The 21,132-nt window shown below is 33.8% G+C and overlaps 1 protein-coding gene across 1 annotated transcript; it reads right to left on the bottom strand.

The window, feature by feature from the left end:
• Positions 1–12,241: 12,241 nt before the first annotated feature.
• LOC139480933 (uncharacterized) lies at positions 12,242–16,726 on the bottom strand. The gene is made up of 2 exons (XM_071263912.1): positions 16,601–16,726; positions 12,242–13,887 (listed from the first exon to the last, which is right to left on the bottom strand). The coding sequence occupies exon 2, from the start codon at positions 13,875–13,877 to the stop codon at positions 12,528–12,530; it is 1,350 nt and encodes a 449-aa protein (XP_071120013.1). The 5' UTR covers positions 13,878–13,887; positions 16,601–16,726; the 3' UTR covers positions 12,242–12,527.
• Positions 16,727–21,132: the final 4,406 nt, after the last annotated feature.

Here is a 21,132-nt window from a genome sequence, read left to right as displayed (position 1 = left end):
CCTTAGATTGACAGACGTTGCGGCCACAATATTTGAGCCACATATAAAAAATTGATATCGACTTGTAGCACAGGAACAGGGCAACAAATCCGTAACAGTAGATGTATGCTTTGTTGTAACAACTTTCGGCATTTAGCACACTCCCGGGAAACTATGACAGTCTGAAAAGTCACTTCCAGTTAATGAATTGTGGACAAACTATGCATGCGACCCCCAATAAATAGCTGCAGAAAGTTAGCATACTGCCAGGGCAACTCACTAATAACACTAAAGTTGTGCTCAGCCGATAAACTCGCCGGTATTTTTGAAAAAAACGGAGAAAACGATAAGACCCCATAACGTTAGCGGATAGCGTCATTTTGTTAACGTAATCGTAAACGTGCACACCTTAGATTGACAGACGTTGCGGCCACAATATTTGAGCCACATATAAAAAATTGATATCGACTTGTAGCACAGGAACAGGGCAACAAATCCGTAACAGTAGATGTATGCTTTGTTGTAACAACTTTCGGCATTTAGCACACTCCCGGGAAACTATGACAGTCTGAAAAGTCACTTCCAGTTAATGAATTGTGGACAAACTATGCATGCGACCCCCAATAAATAGCTGCAGAAAGTTAGCATACTGCCAGGGCAACTCACTTATAACATTAAAGTTGTGCTCAGCCGATAAACTCGCCGGTATTTTTGAAAAAACGGAGAAAACGATAAGACCCCATAACGTTAGCGGATAGCGTCATTTTGTTAACGTAATCGTAAACGTGCACACCTTAGATTGACAGACGTTGCGGCCACAATATTTGAGCCACATATAAAAAATTGATATCGACTTGTAGCACAGGAACAGGGCAACAAATCCGTAACAGTAGATGTATGCTTTGTTGTAACAACTTTTGGCATTTAGCACACTCCCGGGAAACTATGACAGTCTGAAAAGTCACTTCCAGTTAATGAAATGTGGACAAACTATGCATGCGACCCCCAATAAATAGCTGCAGAAAGTTAGCATACTGCCAGGGCAACTCACTAATAACACTAAAGTTGGGCTCAACCGATAAACTCGCCGGTAGTTTTGAAAAAAACGGAGAAAACGATAAGACCCCATAACGTTAGCGGATAGCGTCATTTTGTTAACGTAATCGTAAACGTGCACACCTTAGATTGACAGACGTTGCGGCCACAATATTTGAGCCACATATAAAAAATTGATATCGACTTGTAGCACAGGAACAGGGCAACAAATCCGTAACAGTAGATGTATGCTTTGTTGTAACAACTTTCGGCATTTAGCACACTCCCGGGAAACTATGACAGTCTGAAAAGTCACTTCCAGTTAATGAATTGTGGACAAACTATGCATGCGGCCCCCAATAAATAGCTGCAGAAAGTTAGCATACTGCCAGGGCAACTCACTAATAACACTAAAGTTGTGCTCAGCCGATAAACTCGCCGGTATTTTTGAAAAAAAACGGAGAAAACGATAAGACCCCATAACGTTAGCGGATAGCGTCATTTTGTTAACGTAATCGTAAACGTGCACACCTTAGATTGACAGACGTTGCGGCCACAATATTTGAGCCACATATAAAAAATTGATATCGACTTGTAGCACAGGAACAGGGCAACAAATCCGTAACAGTAGATGTATGCTTTGTTGTAACAACTTTCGGCATTTAGCACACTCCCGGGAAACTATGACAGTCTGAAAAGTCACTTCCAGTTAATGAAATGTGGACAAACTATGCATGCGACCCCCAATAAATAGCTGCAGAAAGTTAGCATACTGCCAGGGCAACTCACTAATAACACTAAAGTTGGGCTCAACCGATAAACTCGCCGGTAGTTTTGAAAAAAACGGAGAAAACGATAAGACCCCATAACGTTAGCGGATAGCGTCATTTTGTTAACGTAATCGTAAACGTGCACACCTTAGATTGACAGACGTTGCGGCCACAATATTTGAGCCACATATAAAAAATTGATATCGACTTGTAGCACAGGAACAGGGCAACAAATCCGTAACAGTAGATGTATGCTTTGTTGTAACAACTTTCGGCATTTAGCACACTCCCGGGAAACTATGACAGTCTGAAAAGTCACTTCCAGTTAATGAATTGTGGACAAACTATGCATGCGACCCCCAATAAATAGCTGCAGAAAGTTAGCATACTGCCAGGGCAACTCACTAATAACACTAAAGTTGTGCTCAGCCGATAAACTCGCCGGTATTTTTGAAAAAAAACGGAGAAAACGATAAGACCCCATAACGTTAGCGGATAGCGTCATTTTGTTAACGTAATTGTAAAGGTGCACACCTTAGATTGACAGACGTTGCGGCCACAATATTTGAGCCACATATAAAAAATTGATATCGACTTGTAGCACAGGAACAGGGCAACAAATCCGTAACAGTAGATGTATGCTTTGTTGTAACAACTTTCGGCATTTAGCACACTCCCGGGAAACTATGACAGTCTGAAAAGTCACTTCCAGTTAATGAATTGTGGACAAACTATGCATGCGACCCCCAATAAATAGCTGCAGAAAGTTAGCATACTGCCAGGGCAACTCACTAATAACACTAAAGTTGTGCTCAGCCGATAAACTCGCCGGTATTTTTGAAAAAAACGGAGAAAACGATAAGACCCCATAACGTTAGCGGATAGCGTCATTTTGTTAACGTAATCGTAAACGTGCACACCTTAGATTGACAGACGTTGCGGCCACAATATTTGAGCCACATATAAAAAATTGATATCGACTTGTAGCACAGGAACAGGGCAACAAATCCGTAACAGTAGATGTATGCTTTGTTGTAACAACTTTCGGCATTTAGCACACTCCCGGGAAACTATGACAGTCTGAAAAGTCACTTCCAGTTAATGAATTGTGGACAAACTATGCATGCGACCCCCAATAAATAGCTGCAGAAAGTTAGCATACTGCCAGGGCAACTCACTTATAACACTAAAGTTGTGCTCAGCCGATAAACTCGCCGGTATTTTTGAAAAAACGGAGAAAACGATAAGACCCCATAACGTTAGCGGATAGCGTCATTTTGTTAACGTAATCGTAAACGTGCACACCTTAGATTGACAGACGTTGCGGCCACAATATTTGAGCCACATATAAAAAATTGATATCGACTTGTAGCACAGGAACAGGGCAACAAATCCGTAACAGTAGATGTATGCTTTGTTGTAACAACTTTCGGCATTTAGCACACTCCCGGGAAACTATGACAGTCTGAAAAGTCACTTCCAGTTAATGAATTGTGGACAAACTATGCATGCGACCCCCAATAAATAGCTGCAGAAAGTTAGCATACTGCCAGGGCAACTCACTAATAACACTAAAGTTGTGCTCAGCCGATAAACTCGCCGGTATTTTTGAAAAAACGGAGAAAACGATAAGACCCCATAACGTTAGCGGATAGCGTCATTTTGTTAACGTAATCGTAAACGTGCACACCTTTGATTGACAGACGTTGCGGCCACAATATTTGAGCCACATATAAAAAATTGATATCGACTTGTAGCACAGGAACAGGGCAACAAATCCGTAACAGTAGATGTATGCTTTGTTGTAACAACTTTCGGCATTTAGCACACTCCCGGGAAACTATGACAGTCTGAAAAGTCACTTCCAGTTAATGAATTGTGGACAAACTATGCATGCGACCCCCAATAAATAGCTGCAGAAAGTTAGCATACTGCCAGGGCAACTCACTAATAACACTAAAGTTGTGCTCAGCCGATAAACTCGCCGGTAGTTTTGAAAAAACGGAGAAAACGACAAGACCCCATAACGTTAGCGGATAGCGTCATTTTGTTAACGTAATCGTGAACGTGCACACCTTAGGTTGACAGACGTTGCGGCCACAATATTTGAGCCAGATATACAAATTTTATATCGTAGGGATGTACTGGAGAAAGATCGTTGGAGAAGTGATGTAACTCTGTCAGCCGTGGTGCCATCACGACAGGCATATTCACATTTCTGGAACAAAAATAGAAGTATGTTATATTGATTCGTTATAACAGTGCACATGTCACTGCTGGTGGCGATTTCCTACCCGAGTATATCACCATCCTAGTAGTAAGCACTTGCGTGCTGACGTACATTATAAATACAAATTCTAGAACTTTTCGAAATGTCAATGATTTTCTACACAAGGGATAGATTACCGTAGCTGTATTAGTCACAAACCTTTCGGAATTTTGAATTCAGACGCTTACGTACAAAATTTTAATCCTGTATATATGACAAGCTTATTCATAAAAACCAGCTTATTCATAATATGTTAGAAAATGAATTGACAGTGAATGTCGTTTTTTGAAGGTTCACTTTGAGAGTTTCGATTTAATGTGAACCAAAAAAAGATCTTTAAAGGAAGCAAAATTTCATATGTCTTTCTGGAATTTTTTATTTTAAGATAGTTTACATCCACATACTAGGGTATAAAACCAATCAAGTGCCTATGTGTATAGTGTAACCTTATGTATAGTTGCTGCTTGGATGCTTTTAACCATTTAAAAAAATTAAACGGTCAAAAGTAAAACTCCGAGGAAAATTCAAAACAGAAGTCCATAATCAAAATTAATGGGAAAATCAAATGATAACACATATCAAACGAATGGACAACAACTGTGATATTCATGACATGGTACAGACATTTTCAAATGTAGAATGTGGTGGATTTGAACTTGGTTTTATAGCGCTAAACCTCTCAATTGTATGACTGTCGCATCGTTTGAGAAATTTAATCGGAAAATATTTTTTTTTATCGGAGGTCTTACAGTCAGCCTTTTATGAGAATTGCTGGACCCTGGGACCAAACGATACTTATTTATACATACTTTTTTAAATTGTGACTTGGATGGAGAGTTGTCTTATTGGCACTCATACCACATCTTCCTATATCTATATAGCAATAATAGAAATTCTGCAAATATCATGACAATGTGTCCAAGTTCGTATATTCGATTGGTGAAATATGACTATTAAATTTATTATGTTTGAAAATTCAATGAAAATAAACGGTCCTTTACAAGATATTAAAATAAACCAGAACAAAGAAATGTTATTGATACATCTGTAAGTTTAATATTGCAAGTCAAGAAAACAACCAACGACAAAACTCCGCAATTATATTCTCTAACATTTTAACAACTAAATTACAAACGACAGCATATGCAAAATGCCAGTGAGTTTTAAAATTATTATCATGCAGGAACTTCTTAGGAAGAAAGATAAGAAGTTAACAATATCCTTTAACTCTACTTTCCGCTATATAGATGACGTTCTTTCACTAAACAATTCAAAATTTGGTGACTATGTGGAACGCATCTATCCCATCGAATTGGAGATAAAGGATACTACAGATACAGTTAAGTCGGCTTCATATCTTGACTTACATCTAGAAATTGACAATGAGGGTCGGTTGAAAACAAAACTTTACGACAAAAGAGATGATTTCAGCTTTCCAATTGTGAACTTTCCATTTCTAAGTAGCAACATTCCAGCAGCACCTGCATACGGAGTATATATATCCCAATTGATACGATATTCCCGTGCTTGCATTTCCTATCATGATTTTCTTGATAGAGGGTTACTGCAGTGCTCACAAGGAAGCTATTAAACCAAGAGTTCCAAATGGTGAAGTTGAAATCATCCCTTCGTAAATTTTACGGACGCCATCACGAGTTGGTTGACCGTTATGGAATAACCGTTTCACAAATGATATCGGATATGTTCCTTACGTCGTAACTACAATCCCCTTCCCTTTCGTGAATGTGACCTACCAAATTAGACTATTTACCGGATTTATAATCACATAAGCAACACGACGGGTGCCACATGTGGAGCAGGATCTGCTTGCCCTTCCGGAGCACCTGGGATCACCCCTAGTTTTTGGTGGGGTTCGTGTTGTTTATTCTTTAGTTTTCTATGTTGTGTCATGTGTACTACTGTTTTTCTGTTTGTCTTTTTCATTTTTAGCCATGGCGTTGTCGGTTTGTTTTAGATTTATGAGTTTGACTGTCCCTTTGGTATCTTTCGTCCCTCTTTTAGTCATGTGACCGTGACGTCATCAACGTTTTTTCATGGTTTTCTACTGTTTGAAATGAAATTTAGAATTAAATTATAAGAAATGACTGCAATATTTTTTCTGTCTATTCGAAATAACATAAAAAATGTGGTGCAAACTGTTAAATAACCCGCTACGCGCGTTATTCAGTGTGCACTAATTTTTTTAAGTTATTTATTCATAGACAGAAAAATTATTACAGTCATTCCTTTATTTTTTATTGTTTTTTTTTTTCATTACATTTTTTTTCTTCTTCTTTCACCTTTTTCATTTTCATGTATTTATTACAGAGCATGCCAGTATTTATATTTATGTATTGTTCAATAAGCGTACTAACTTTGTAAAAGAAGAAAGATTTGTATAAGCAATTTGCTTGTTTCTGAATCCTTAATATAATTTCATTTGTATAATATCGTTTAATGTTGATTTATCTGAATAAATATTGTTTAAACTAATAAAAAAAAAGTTAAAAGACTTAATAAAGTACGAAGTTGAAGAGCATTGATCACTTATTATTCCGAATTCTTTCCAATTAAAACTTATGGTGAAAATCCTTACTTTTTCGAACATTTCAAAGTTTTGTCGATCATATGCCGATGTTATTTGTTCAAATGTGTAAGAATAGAAATATCGTTGAGTAATGCTGTTAATAAAAACGACTCGCGTTTCAGCAATTTCATAATTAACTTTTGCAAACTCCAAGATTATTCAGACTTATGTATTTGGAGGGGGTTTCAACATAATGAAAATACTAACTATACCATTTATGTATAATTGAGAATGGAAATGTGGAATACGTTAAAGAGACAACAACCCGACTAAAGAGCAGATAACAGATGAAGGCTACCAATGGGTCTTAATCGTAGCGTGTTATTGTACATGTGATGTAGTAAAAAAATATATATTCTTGTCTTTCATTTATTTGTGGTGTGCTTTGTCTATTTGCCTTGCCTATTTGTGCTTCTTTGTTATACCCCCTTTATTGTAATTAAGATTGTAACACAATATTGACTACTGTACACATAGATGCGACTGTCAGACAAGTGGTACATAAGAAAACGCCTGTACCAAATGAGGAATAAGACAGTTGTTGTCTAATCATTTGCTGTGTTTGAGCTTATCGTTTTGCCATTTGATTTATAAGGGCTTTCCGTTTTGAATTTTCCTCGGAGTTCAGTATTTTGGTGATTCTACTTTTCACATAATTTCTTCAATACGAAGGAGATATCAAGTGGTCATACGAAATAAAAGACATTAAAGCTAAAGACAAAATAGTATTGTAAAAAGACAAACATGAACTTGGAAACGATAATTATCTAAAATCGAGATGATGTACTGTAACGAAATGAGGGTCCCTTGAAATTGAACTTGTTTCCCCTAAAATTGTGGTATGATGTTGTTTAAACCTTACCCTTAATTGACTGTTCTTATTATATATTTCTTTTAAAACTATGTTTAAACTAGTGTTGTCAACGGTTAACCGGTTAACCGGTTAATCGGTCGAACAACCGAATACCGAATACCAAAAACGCTAACCGGTTAACCGGACTTTTTTCAATTTCGATAGATTTGATATAAATTTGTGTTGAAAATCAAATCATTAAATAGTTATGTTTTATTTAAAAATTGTCGTCGTGGTAATTAGTTTGACAGATCAATTGTCCAGTATATTGATTGCTATTGTTAATCCTAAAAACATAAAATTAATTAGAGTTCGGGGCAGGATCTTTAAGAAACATAGTTAGTAAACATGTTTTTTTAACAGTAACTTTAAATCAGTAATGAGATTTAATTTTACTTATTACTTCAATATTTCGTTTTGCTCTAATATTGTGTAAACCTACATTTAAATGTGCAACCTCCGTAGTTAGTCTAACTTTCAATTCAAAAATTGTGAAATGCATACCAATGAGAATGTACTCAATGTATACGTGAAAGTACGAGTAACATTCTTAAAGAAAAAAGCAAACACAGTGAAGAAACAGGTCGTAAAGCATGTACAATGACCTATAGTTGTTAATTTCTGTGTCATTTTGGTCTCTTGTGAAGAATTGTCTCATTGGCAATCATAGTTACCACATCTTCTTTTTTATAACTAATCATTTCAATTTGAAACACACCCCATTATTTTCGGAGACAACAAGAGAAAAGGAAACAATAATATGTTTCAGACATTTGACATATTCAATTCTACGAGATTAAGATTTTTTGGGGGATTTTTTAATCTGAAGTTGGTACAAACGCTAAATTTGATACGGTGTATTTGATTATTAAAAGTCACACTTCGCCAGGAATCCTCACAGACAAGCCTCATAATGCTAAAGGAAAAACTTCAATTCTAAAAGTGTATTTATGACTTTGATGAAAGGTTGTCAAATTGACACTCATACCACATCTTTTATCTATGTGTAGGGTTCTATTAAGGCTTTCAAACACCAACTTAAATTACCGGTTAACCGGTTAATCGGTCGAACGATTATCCGAGTAACCGGTTAGGCAAAAGTGTACGATTTGACAACACTAGTTTAAACATTGTTAACGCTACAACTTTTATTATTCTTGCCTATGTAAAATCGGAACACCTGTGCATTGTTTACTTCAAATGACGTACACTACAATGATGTCATTATCTATTTTGTTAATGACGTAGGCTCTGTATATGGTAATTTAGGTAAATGGTAAGCCAAAATTGTAGACGGTAAAACCAAATAGGTAGATTGGTATACCTAAGTATAAATACGACTGAGAATACGGATAAGACTCAAGTACGATATTCTCTGGGCAAGTGACACACGCTAATTCCAAGCGATTTTAATATATACGTCTAGATACCATTTACCAGACTAAGTAGTAACCAGACTACTTCCGTATAATGTGGGCCTATTAATTCCTTAACAAGTTGCATTTAGAGAATAACTTCTCGACAGAACTTTATCTTTTGACAGTTGAATTTGATTTGCCATTTGCCGATCTCCAACCTGTAGCTAGTAAACTTTCTGGGTAATTTGATTATCTATTTTCCAATATCTTTTATGTCAATTTCTTAATAATTTTTAGAGCATTTTCATTTTGTCACACGATTACAAAAATTGAAAAATGCTACACACAAAAACATTTTCATTATTGAGAAAATTTTCTAAAAATGAAAATTCAACCAATATGGGGCATTTTTCATTTTTCAATATTTCAAGGCAAATTGAAAAATACTCCACGTTGTAGCATTTTTCAATTTTGAAAGACAAATTGAAAAATGCTCTACGTTGGAGCATTTTTCATTTTTCAATTTTTTAAGGCAAAATGAAAAATGCTTAAGGTTAGCAATTTCAATATTTTGTTCTTAAGAAGGAGATTGAAATTTTTTTTTTCTAAAATAATCAAATTCAAATGTTTTAAATTTATTCAAAATGTTGATAAGATGAATTTTTTTTTAACACAAACTTATCATTACTTTTTATATTATCCTCTTGGAATCAAATAATGTAATCTGATGAAAATTATAAATTTCAAATTTCATAACGAAAGTGAATTTTAAGAAGTGACTTCAACAAATTTTTGTTACATTTATCAAACAAATTAACTTTAAAATTTGTAGAGTATTTTGCAAAATCTGTATTTCAGTTAAAAATGAAAAATGTTTGGCGTAAATATACACGGTCTGGGTCGATACTGTGAAGTTATTTTGTATTTGTTTATATTGTTGATATTTGATGCATCTTAAAGTTAATACAAGTTGATTTTTATTTGACGAGTGTGTAATTCTTACAGAAGCAACCTTAGATCTACCAGAATACAACAAACTACCACGATACAAGAGTACCGCGCTACCAAAGAAGTTCACCAGTTATACCTTTTAATTCGTATATACTCGTCCATTCTAACAAAACACATTCTTATAGCAACACACTAAGGGATACACATTTAAAGTTTAATACCAAGGCCAGATCGCTTGGTTTTCGTTACAGTACCTAGCGCGAGTATCGTAGTAACTCTTGATAGATACAAGGATTTTATTTTGTCACGCCAGACTCGCGTTTCGTCTTCAAAAGACTCGCCTGTGACATTCGAAAGGCCAAACTAAAGTGTGAATTTGAAGAGCATTGAGGAGCCAAAATACCAAAAGGTTTTACCAAATAAAGTCATGGTTATATTTTCTGGGGTAGAAATATCTTTGTATTTTTAAAGTTTTGTAAACAGTTTGTCTATGATTAAGACCATTTCATGATTATTCTTCTTATCATTGATATCATGACATGTAATATCTGTTTTATCCAGTAAAATGAATGATAACCTTTTTTATATTAATAAAATTCCAGTTACCGAAGAATCAAAAAGTTTTAAAATTCTAAGGTATTCATAGTATTTGGGATACTTTTTGTTGGTGGCTTAGAGTATTTAGATTCATATTTTTGGGTTTGGATTTTTTCATTTTATCTAATTCCGGCACCTCTGTCTTGAGATATTGAAAACCTTATATGGTGCAACACATCAATCTTGTGTCTTTAGCCTGTAATTTTAAAATTTGTATGAGAAATGAAGCCAATTTATACAGGTAAATAAAGGCAACAGTAGTGTACCGCTGTTCAAAGTTCATAAATCGATTGAGAAAAAAATCCGGGTTACAAACTAAACTGAGGGAAACACCGAAACACAACATTAAAATGTAACACAGAAACGAACTATAATATAACAATGGCCATTTTCCTAACTTAGTATAGGACATTAAATGAAAAAAAATGGTGGTAAATTAGAAAATCTAACTGGACTGTTTGTGCAGCATAATCGATCTGAAATTAATCTACAAATAAGACAGATAATATATTGATATGCGATCATGTCGAGAATCATGTTTTTTTACGTAAAAGTCAAAACCTCAAAATCTAAATTGTCATCAAAAGCAGAAAAAACAACGCATTATTATCATACTTTTTTTAAATATGAAATCTAGTCATTCTATACATTCTATTAATACAAAAGGCTGTTTTAGTTAGTCACGTTTGTCATCATGGGATACGTTTTGGTGTACAGCCAAGTAATATAGAATTTCCACCAAGGACGTCACTAAGTATATAAATGATTTATATGTTTCCAAATGTCACTGAGTGTTTTCCATTCTCATGAAAAATATATACCCAGCCAGTTAAAGATCAACTGAAAAGCGTTTTTAATTGAAAATAAATCAATATTAATGGGTCAAATATACAACTTATCTGCAATGAATAGAATTAGAAAATTATATATTCTAATACCTCTGTCAAAACTTCAAAAATATTCGTGTTAAGCATTGCTTCAATGTACGGTACCCACGTTAATTCGTTTTAGGTAGTTAATTCCAAAAAAAAATGTTAATTCCATAGTCATTTTAAAATATACGAATAAGAATAGAAAAAATCTCCATTAAAAGTATAATTTGACCATGATACTTGATATAAATCGGTAAAGCAAAACACTGACTGACATCTGTGCTGCTCACAAGGAAGTTATTAAACCAAGACATTCAAGTGGATAAGTTGAAATCATCCCGTCGTAAGTGTTCGGACAGATGATAACAGATATTTATATTACTTTTGTAACTGCAATCCCGTCCCCATTTTCTGAATGTGACCTACATAATTAGACCTATTACCGGGTTTGAACTTACATGACCAACACGATGGGTGTCACATGTGTAGCAGGATCTGTTTACCCTTCCAGGGCACCTGAGATCACTGCCAGTATTTTGGGGAGCTTCGTGTTGCTCAGTTTTTAGTTTTTGTGTTGTGTTTTGTGTACTTTTGTTTGTTTGTTGGTCTTTTCCTTATAATTTCATTCTTTTTCAGACATGACATGGTTAGTTTATTTGCGACTTATGAGTTTGAATGTCTCACTGGTATCTTTCGCCTATCTATTATGAATCAGAACAGAAAGACATCTACAGATTGACTGATGTTGTAATTGGTATGAGGACAAAGATAGTCAAGTTTTCTATGAATACTAAAAAGGACGATTTTTAGTCACGTTTGTAGTCGCCCTAAGTGTGCAGCCAATTCTGGTGGTAGAAAATAAATTAATTGCCCTGATAATTGCCAGTATATACATACATCGTGTAGTTTAATTTTCTAGTGCCGATTACTAAGATAAGGACAGAGAACATTTATAAATGCAAATCAAGTTATAAACCAGAACCCTGTTCTTTATGTTTTAAAAATGTTAATGTAATAAAAACTCAGACAAATCTAATAATAATACATTTCCGCGGTTATTTTAAAACAAGCAATGAATATTATGTACAACAAACAAATGATTTATGGCAAATACTCCAAAAGTATAATAACAAAAGTAACAGGAAAACTGAATTTGAGTCTATTTTCTTTAGTGTTGTGGTTTCGTTATGTTCATCGACATCAATCATTGTTGAATGACCAGAATAATCTTGACCAAATCATTTCCTTCAATTTATTTAATTTTCAATGCGAATATCTTGCTGATTTTCGCATTGAGTTTTCGTCACCAGGTTTCTCAATTGTTCCCGATATTTTTGTACTTGCTCAGTTTCACCGAAGCATCTGTATTCATCACAATCGATTGCCAATTTTGTACAGAAAATGGCACTCTCAAGATCCCCTTCTAATTGTGCAATTCTTGCCTTAGCCGTGAAAAAGAACATTTCTCTTCTAGATTCCATATCACCCATATCACATATTTCTACTAGCATTTCTTTTGCTTCATCTATTTGTTCTTGTGATGGGGTATATCCTTTTATCAGTTCCATATTGTTACCAAGCCCTAGTAAACAAAATACTTTACGTAAAAGTATCATTCGCGTCCAAAAATATCTTATAGAATCATCGTTCTCTTGCTGAAGGCAGGATCGTGCTTCTTCTGCAATGCAGACCAATTTGCCCATTCCCGACTTGTTCTTCTGGTATTTAAATAAAAGAATCATAACAAACATATGGTACATGAAGTAAAGTTCTGAACACGTTGGGATAGAAAAAGACAATGTAAATGCTGTTTCGATATATCCTTCTGCCTTTGCTAATTGGCCCGTCATCGCATACGCTATTGCTAACCTTGAAAAGAAGCCGACTTCCGCAATATTCGGGTTCGGTGTTTCCTTAATGTAGCCAGTTAGTTGATGGAAAAGTCTAGCTAGTTCGTTTCTGGAGGAAACTGTGCATTCGTCCCAGTCAAAATCTATATTCCACCGAGTAATTTCTGCATCTAAAGCTGCAAACAAGCAAGAAACACAAATGTTTGCGTATTTCATGAGATTCTGTTTAAGGTTCCTTTTTTCCTCTTCATCTGTTTCTATCTTTAACTTTTGTTGACAGTCTTCAAACTTAAGTTTGTTTGAATCATAAATAGTTCGACAAGCTTCTGTGGGATTAACCTTGAATATATTTTTATGAGTGTTGATTTTGGTAATGAGATATAGTTCTTGAGCCTTTTTAAATCCAGGCCCTGGCTCCACGTTTCGAACTACTAAGCGAAGTATCCCTTTTCGACAATTGGACATCAATTTCAGGACTAAAACATGATATTTTGACCTCAATAAGGCCTCTAGGAACTGCTCTATGGTTATTTCATATGCCAGTTTAAGCAGGACTGCTGATTTTGCCTCTTCTCTGTGAAATATTTTAGTATCGTTTCGTGCTGTTCGAATGATCTTTCGAAATTCTGTCAATTGATCTTTTGATATATAATTTAGCTGACCAAGTTTCTCCACAATATCGTAGGAATGTACTAGAGAAAGATCGTCGGAGAAGTGCTCTAACTGTGTCAGCCATGGTGCCATCACGACAGGCATATTCACTTTTCTGGAACAAAAATAGAAGTATAATATTAATTATAATCTTTATTGCAGGGTTCATGTCAGTGATGGTGGCTGGTTCCTATCCGAGGGTATCACCAACCTTAACCTAGTAGTGAGCACTTCCGTGCTGACATAAATTATCATTGATATGATCAAAGCTATAAATTACAAAACCTAGATTTTCGAAATGGTAGAGATGTTCTACCCCAGGGATAGATTACAGTATTTGACAAAACCTTTCATAATTTTGGTCCTCGTACTGTATTTGGTTTATCACTTTTTTTTATAAAGTGTCACTAATGAATCTTTTGAAGACAAATATAAAATGTCAGCGAGTTTTTGAAATTATCTGATCAATAGTAGAAACAATTAAGTTTCAAATAGTGATACTACATTTACATGTAATCGAATTCAGATTATATCACCAGAAAAAAAACTCATCAGAGATACCGGGTAATGGGACACCAAGACTTTAATTTTGTACGTCAGACGATGATATACAAAATTTAAATCCTGGTATCTATGACAAGCTTATTCATAAAAACTAAAATGTTCGAAAAAAAATTGACAGTAAATATCGTATTTTGTAGGTCCACCCCCAGAGTAACGATTAAAGGTGAACCAAGAAAAGATCTTTAAAGTAAGCAGAATTTCTGAGATCTTCTACTCTTAAATGGTTTATATCCACCTACTAGGGTTTAAAACCAATCAAGTGTCCATGTGTATAGTGTAACCTTATATATAGTTGCTGCTTGGATGCTTTTTAACCATTTTTTTAACGGTAAAAAGTAAAATAACAAAAATACTGAACTCCGAGGAAAATTAAAAACAGAAAATCCCTAATCATAGAACACACCAAACAAATGGACAACAACTGTCATATTCCTGATTTGGTACAGGCATTTTGAAATGTCGAAAATGATGGGCTGAAACTGGTAAAAAATAATATTAAAAAGATTAATTAAGTACGAAGTTGAAAAACATTGAGGACCAACTATTCCGAATTGTTTTGCCGATTACAACTTAGGTAATAAGTTCCTTACTTTTTCGAACACATCAAAGTTTTATCTATCATATGCCGATGTCTTTTGTTCAAAAGACTGAGAATAGAAATATCGTTTAGTAATGATGTAAATAATGACTCGCGTTTCAGCAATTTCATCATTAATTTTTGCAAACTCCAAGATTATTTAGACTAAAGTATTTGGAGGGGGTCCCAACACAATGAATATACTAACTATACACTTTATATATAATTGAGAATGGAAATAGGGAATATGTCAAAGAGACAACAACCCGACTAAAGAGCAGATAACAGATGAAGACTACCAATAGGTCTTAATCGCAGCGAGAAAAGCTCGCTTACAGAGAAGAGTCTCAAATAACACCTAAATAAAACTGTGTATTAGTTCAGTGAAAATGGAGATCACACTAAACTTCAAAATAATACGAGTACGTGAAATGATAAAAAAAAAACCCATGCAATACTAGCAAAGGCCAGAAGCTCTTAACTTAGGACAGACACAAAAAATGCGGCTGGGATAAACATGTTTTGTGAGATCTCAACCCTCCCCATATACATATAGTCAGTGTAGAATAAAAAAAACCCACAGCAATACGCACAGTGAAACGCAGTTTCAAAGAAGTCCGAGTCCGATGTCAGAATAGGTAACTAAATAAACTAAGCAAAATGACAAGGATACATAAATTAAGAAAGGCCTAGACTACTAGCAGTTACTGACATGCCAGCTACAGACCTCAATTAAAGTGATTGAAAGATTATATGTCTTCATCATGTGAAAATCAAGTATAGTTCCTCCTATTATGGGTTAAGTATCATACCATCATAAAAAATATATGACACGAAATTGGCCTGTATATGTGCTGGTAAAACTAATCACAAGCTAAATAAAAATTGTCATTTAAAATTCAGATAAAGACGAAATCAATACTACTACTGCTACTTCTACTAGTAATAATAATAATAATGAAACTAACAAAAAAAAAATACCCTCCTCTCATTTCACACGAAGCAAATTGTGTGAAATGAGAATGTACAACTAGCATAAAAGCATAAAAGATTTATTTAATTCAGTAATACATAACACAATACATAATATATATAGAGCTTTAACCGACATAAATGAAAATACTAAAAATAGCATGTGGGTTATGAAAATTTTCATTTAAATACAATAAGCATGTATACGCTAATGCGTTCATGCACGCACAAGTAAATTTGGACTCACAATTATCAAAATTTATTTCTCAATAAGAAAGAATCTTCCGATTTAATTCATTTACTAGTTTTAATAAATAGGACAAATCAGTACCTGTATAAGAATAAAACATAAATAAATATTGGTAACTGCATTACAGGGCGCCATGCACATGTTATTTATATACGAAATAACATCGGGTACGGTTTGGAAAACGAAATGGACATTTTTTGTAATAATTAAATCTAAACGAGCATCATAGGTCCACTGCTCTAGGCAGGTAAACCCACAATTAAATTTACTTTTAAAAAATTACAGGTGAACAGTATTCAGATTCGACAATATTGATATTCAGATTGGTTTAGAATCAGTCCGAGTTATAATTTTTGAACATTGTTATTATTAGTCATATATTTGAAATTTCACCAGCTTGACATAGTTTGTGTATTATCTCTTGTTACCCTCCCCATGTAATTCTAATCATAACAGTATACATACTTGCCAGATTCTCAATCAGTGTTTTTCATATTGTTTTTTTACGTTGAACAAGGCCTCGATTTAACACAAAAATAAAAAAACACAACATACATTTTTTGTAGAGTGGTGAACGTAACGCTTGAATAGTAAACTATAATTATACAGAATGTAATTGCTATTTATATTTCAATTGAAACCCAATGTCATTGATTCCCGTATTTCGTATGCTTTATATAAATAATATGTTATTCATTATCATTAGCGTAACTTCCTACGCATTTTTTCATACTAGCCCACTTTAACTAGTTTCATTGCTTTGATATGGATGTTACAAGGCAACGAAAAATTAATAAACTCTTATATAATAGTATCAGTAATAAATGCGGGGAAGGGAAAAATATCGAGTTTTTGCTATTTCAGGATCATCAAAAAAGCGTTTTTCTTTCAACCATATACAGGAGAAATACCAAAACCGTTTACTTAAGATTAAACAATAAACGGACCAACATTTAAGCATTTTGTTTTATGAGCCAACTTATAAAAAACAAATAGTTATTATAAAGTCGTAAGCGCGCCTTTTTTCTCTGGTTTATTTTGTTAATCAATTAAAAAAAAACATTTATAGATACCTTAAAGATCGCTCGCCTAGGTCTATTTTTACCTTCAATACTGCAATAGACTAGAATGTTACTCATGACTAAAATCTGCTTTTGTTGATTGTTCATCGCTGATTTTTTTTTAATTATTTGTTTACTATTTATCTCTATAGTTTTTATTTCAAAACACAAATGGGTAAAAATCGTAACTTAAGGGCAGCAATTCCTATAAGAAGACAACCGACAATTGATTATGATGACCTATTTGCAGATCTTGTCTTGCTGATATTTTTTGCTTTTTTGACGTTTCTATCTATCTAGTATTATAGTTTTCACGATATCAGGCAAAAGAAAAATAGTAAAACTTGTCATTTTTATATTTCAAAGGACAATAACTCTTTTACGGAAAAGACTGTAGATTTCGACTTTTGTTAGCTAACTATCTGTTATGGTTCCAAGATATAAAGTAATACATTGGTAAAAATCTCCTGTTGAAGCTACAACTACTATAAGACATAGCATTTACCTACATGTTCAATTTTCAACCGTCATGGCCCTGTTGGAACAAGATACATAATTGTTTTGTTTTTAAATTTGTCAAATTCATTCAGAGAGGTTTTTTGGGAAAGTTAACCAAGTGACGGGAATTAAAGCTCACACAGTTCTCTGGGCTAGATGAGCTAAACAAAACTGATTATCATAATAAAAACAAAGACACTCCAACCTCCATAAAGACAGGATAAAAACAACGTTTGATGCCACTGTCATACAAGTGAGAGGTTTAGCTAGCCATAAAATCAGGTTCAGTCTACCATTTTCTACATGAGAAAATGCCTATACCAAGTCACGAATATGACATTTGTTATCCATTCGTTTGATGTATTTGAGCTTTTAATTTTGCCATTTGATTAGGGACTTTCCGTTTTGAACTTTCCTTGGAGTTCAGTAATTTTGTGATTTTACTTTTTTATTTTAACAACTGTCATCCGATACATTCCTGATCAGAAGTGGAATAGTATAACACGTTTGAAAACATTAAACTGAAAGTGTTTAAATCGACCATCCCCTCTCTCATTCCCCCAAAAAACTTTAACAAAAAATCAATGCAAAGCATCTTATGAACGTGTAGTCCACTAGCAGCCACACCGTAGATAAAAAAAAACATATTTATAATTTCCGTCTACACATTAGTTTAAATAAATACATGGATAATTATTAAAAAAAACCTGTACAAATCTGAAATCGTTATTTTTTCGGTTATTTAATGTCATACTCTAAAGATTACTTACATGACTACAACTTGTGTCAGAATGAAAACGTTATAGAAAAATATAGAAAGGTGCCTTTGATATATGTATATAGCGAGGAAATTCAACAAAAGACAACACAGACAATTACATTGTAGTATTAAATCCCCACTCATTGCCTTATTTACCCACTTGTTGGTCATACAATTGCATTTCAATTGAATCTATGAAGCGTTAATCGATTAAAATTATGTAATTTTATAATTTTGTATTAACTTTTTGTTATTATTCGCTCTTGTCTTTCAGCCAGAATTAAATCACTACAAATATGTGTACAAAATAAAGGACAGAATGTAAAACTAACCAGATGCTCCGCAGGGCGCAGCTTTATACGACCGCAGAGGTTGAACCATGAACGGTTGGGGCAAGTATGGACACAACATTCAAGCTGGATTCAGCTCTAAATTTGGATTGTGATTAAATAGTTGACACAGCATAGGTTTCTGACACAGAATGAATGTGGTCTAATGAACTTAACATTTTTGTTTTGCCTTTGAGGAATTCACTATGCTGTTAAATATTTATCCTCTCAAAAATATGTTTGAAGAAATTCTCTTTTTATTTATGAAATCTGAAATGAGAAGAAATTACCCCCCCCCCCCCCCCAATTTTTTCTTATTCCAAAACTGATCTCAATTCAAATTTCTAACGGAGTTTGCAACAAAAACTACTCATTTAAATACATCATCATAAAATATTAAAATGTAAAAAAAGTGCTTGTTATCACTGAATGGTAAAGATTGTTTTAATTTATCAGTTGGTAGTAAAAGTGAATATACATTGTATATTGTATAAAACAATGATTTAAGTTCAACTACTATTCTGGACAAAGAAAGATAACTCAAAAAAAATTTGAAAATTTCTTGCTATTGCACAATATTGTGCAATTATATATTTCTTGCTATTGCGCAATACTGTGCAATTGAAGATTTCTTGCTATTGCCCAATACTGTGCAATGGAAAATTTCTTGCTATTGCACAATAAGTACATGTTTAGATTCAGCATATCAAAGAAGCCCAAGAATTCAATTTTTGTTAAAATCAAACTAAGTTTAATTTTGGACCCTTTGGACTTTAATGTTGACCAATTTGAAAACTGGACCAATAATGAAGAATCTATATACACAGTTAGATTTGGCATATAAAAAAAACCCCAATTATTCAATTTTTGATGAAATCAAACAAAGTTTAATTTTGGCCCCGATTTGGACCAACTTGAAAACTGGGCCAATAATCAAAAATCTAAGTACATTTTTAGATTCGGCATATCAAAGAACCCCAAGGATTCAATTTATTGTTAAAATCAAACTAAGTGTAATTTTGGACCCTTTGGACCTTAATGTAGACCAATTTGAAAACGGGACCAAAAATTAAGAATCTACATACGCAATTAGATTGGGCATATCAAAGAACTCCAATTATTCAATTTTTGATGAAATCAAACAAAGTTTAATTTTGGACCCTTTGGGCCCCTTATTCCTAAACTGTGAGGACCAAAACTCCCAAAATCAATACCAACCCTTCTTTTATGGTCATAAACCTTGTGTTAAAAGGAGTAGGTTCAGTAAGACCCCTTTTTGGCCCTAAAATATAGCAGTTTTACAAAATTGTGAAAATGTAATCTTTAAGCTATATTTTGGAAAGTAAAATGCTTCTGCTAAATAAATATGGGCTGTTTTTGACAATACAATGCACAAATATCGCGTACTAGCATCGTTAAGTCATGCTAAATTACTGAAATCTTCCAAATTTTAGCATTTTGGTTAATTTTAAGACGGTTTCCGTCTAAAATGAAAGTGGCCACATTCGTGTTCATTCATAATATTGAAATGTAAGTTGTATTTGATGATAATACAAAACATATATAAAGGTTGAGGATGAACACGGATGCGGCCACTTTCATTTTTGACAAAAACCATCTGAAAAGTGACGTTTTTTGGCATATTTGATGGATTTTTCATATTTGATCTTAAATCAGAGCGTTTTTAATGGCTAAATCAGTTAAAATCTTTCATATAAACTAATCGAATCAATTGAAGTAGACACTTAAGTGTTTAAAAAGTGTCAAAAAACTTTCGTTAGATGAACCTGAAATTTGAGGCCAAAATCGGCCCTTACCGAACCTACTCCTTTCATAGATTTCTATTTACTTATACTAAAGTTATTGTGCGAAAACCAAGAATAATGTTTATTTGGGCCCCTAATTCCTAAAATCTTGGGACAAAAACTCCCAAAATCAATCCCAACCTTCCTTTTGTGGTCATAAACCTTGTGTCAAAATTTCATAGATTTCTATTCACTTTTACTAAAGTTAGAGTGCGAAAACTATAGAAAACTATACTAAAGTATTCGGACGACGACGACGACGACGCCAACGTGATAGCAATATACGACGAAAAAATAAATTTTTTGCTGTCGTATAATAATAAATAAAGGCAACAGTAGTATATTGATGTTCAATAGTCCTAAATCGATTTAACTAAAACGAATCCGGGTCACAAACCAAAATTTAAAGGAAACGTGTTAACTGTAAGAGGAAAACAGCAGAAACACTGTACTGCAACAAAAAGACATATATCGAAACGGACTATTTGATAAAAACTACTAATTTGGTACAGGACATTTTAAGAAAATTATATTGGGTTGACCC

This window comes from Mytilus edulis, chromosome 7 (assembly GCF_963676685.1).
Source record: "Mytilus edulis chromosome 7, xbMytEdul2.2, whole genome shotgun sequence".
In the NCBI taxonomy this organism is placed as follows: domain Eukaryota; kingdom Metazoa; phylum Mollusca; class Bivalvia; order Mytilida; family Mytilidae; genus Mytilus; species Mytilus edulis.
The sequence above is the reverse complement of the archived record's forward strand: the minus strand, read 5'-3'. Positions and strand labels throughout refer to the sequence as shown.

Coding starts and splice junctions, on each gene's coding strand:
- LOC139480933 (XM_071263912.1), bottom strand. CDS start 13,877: ATGCCTGTCGTGATGGCACCATGGCTGACACAGTTAGAGCACTTCTCC.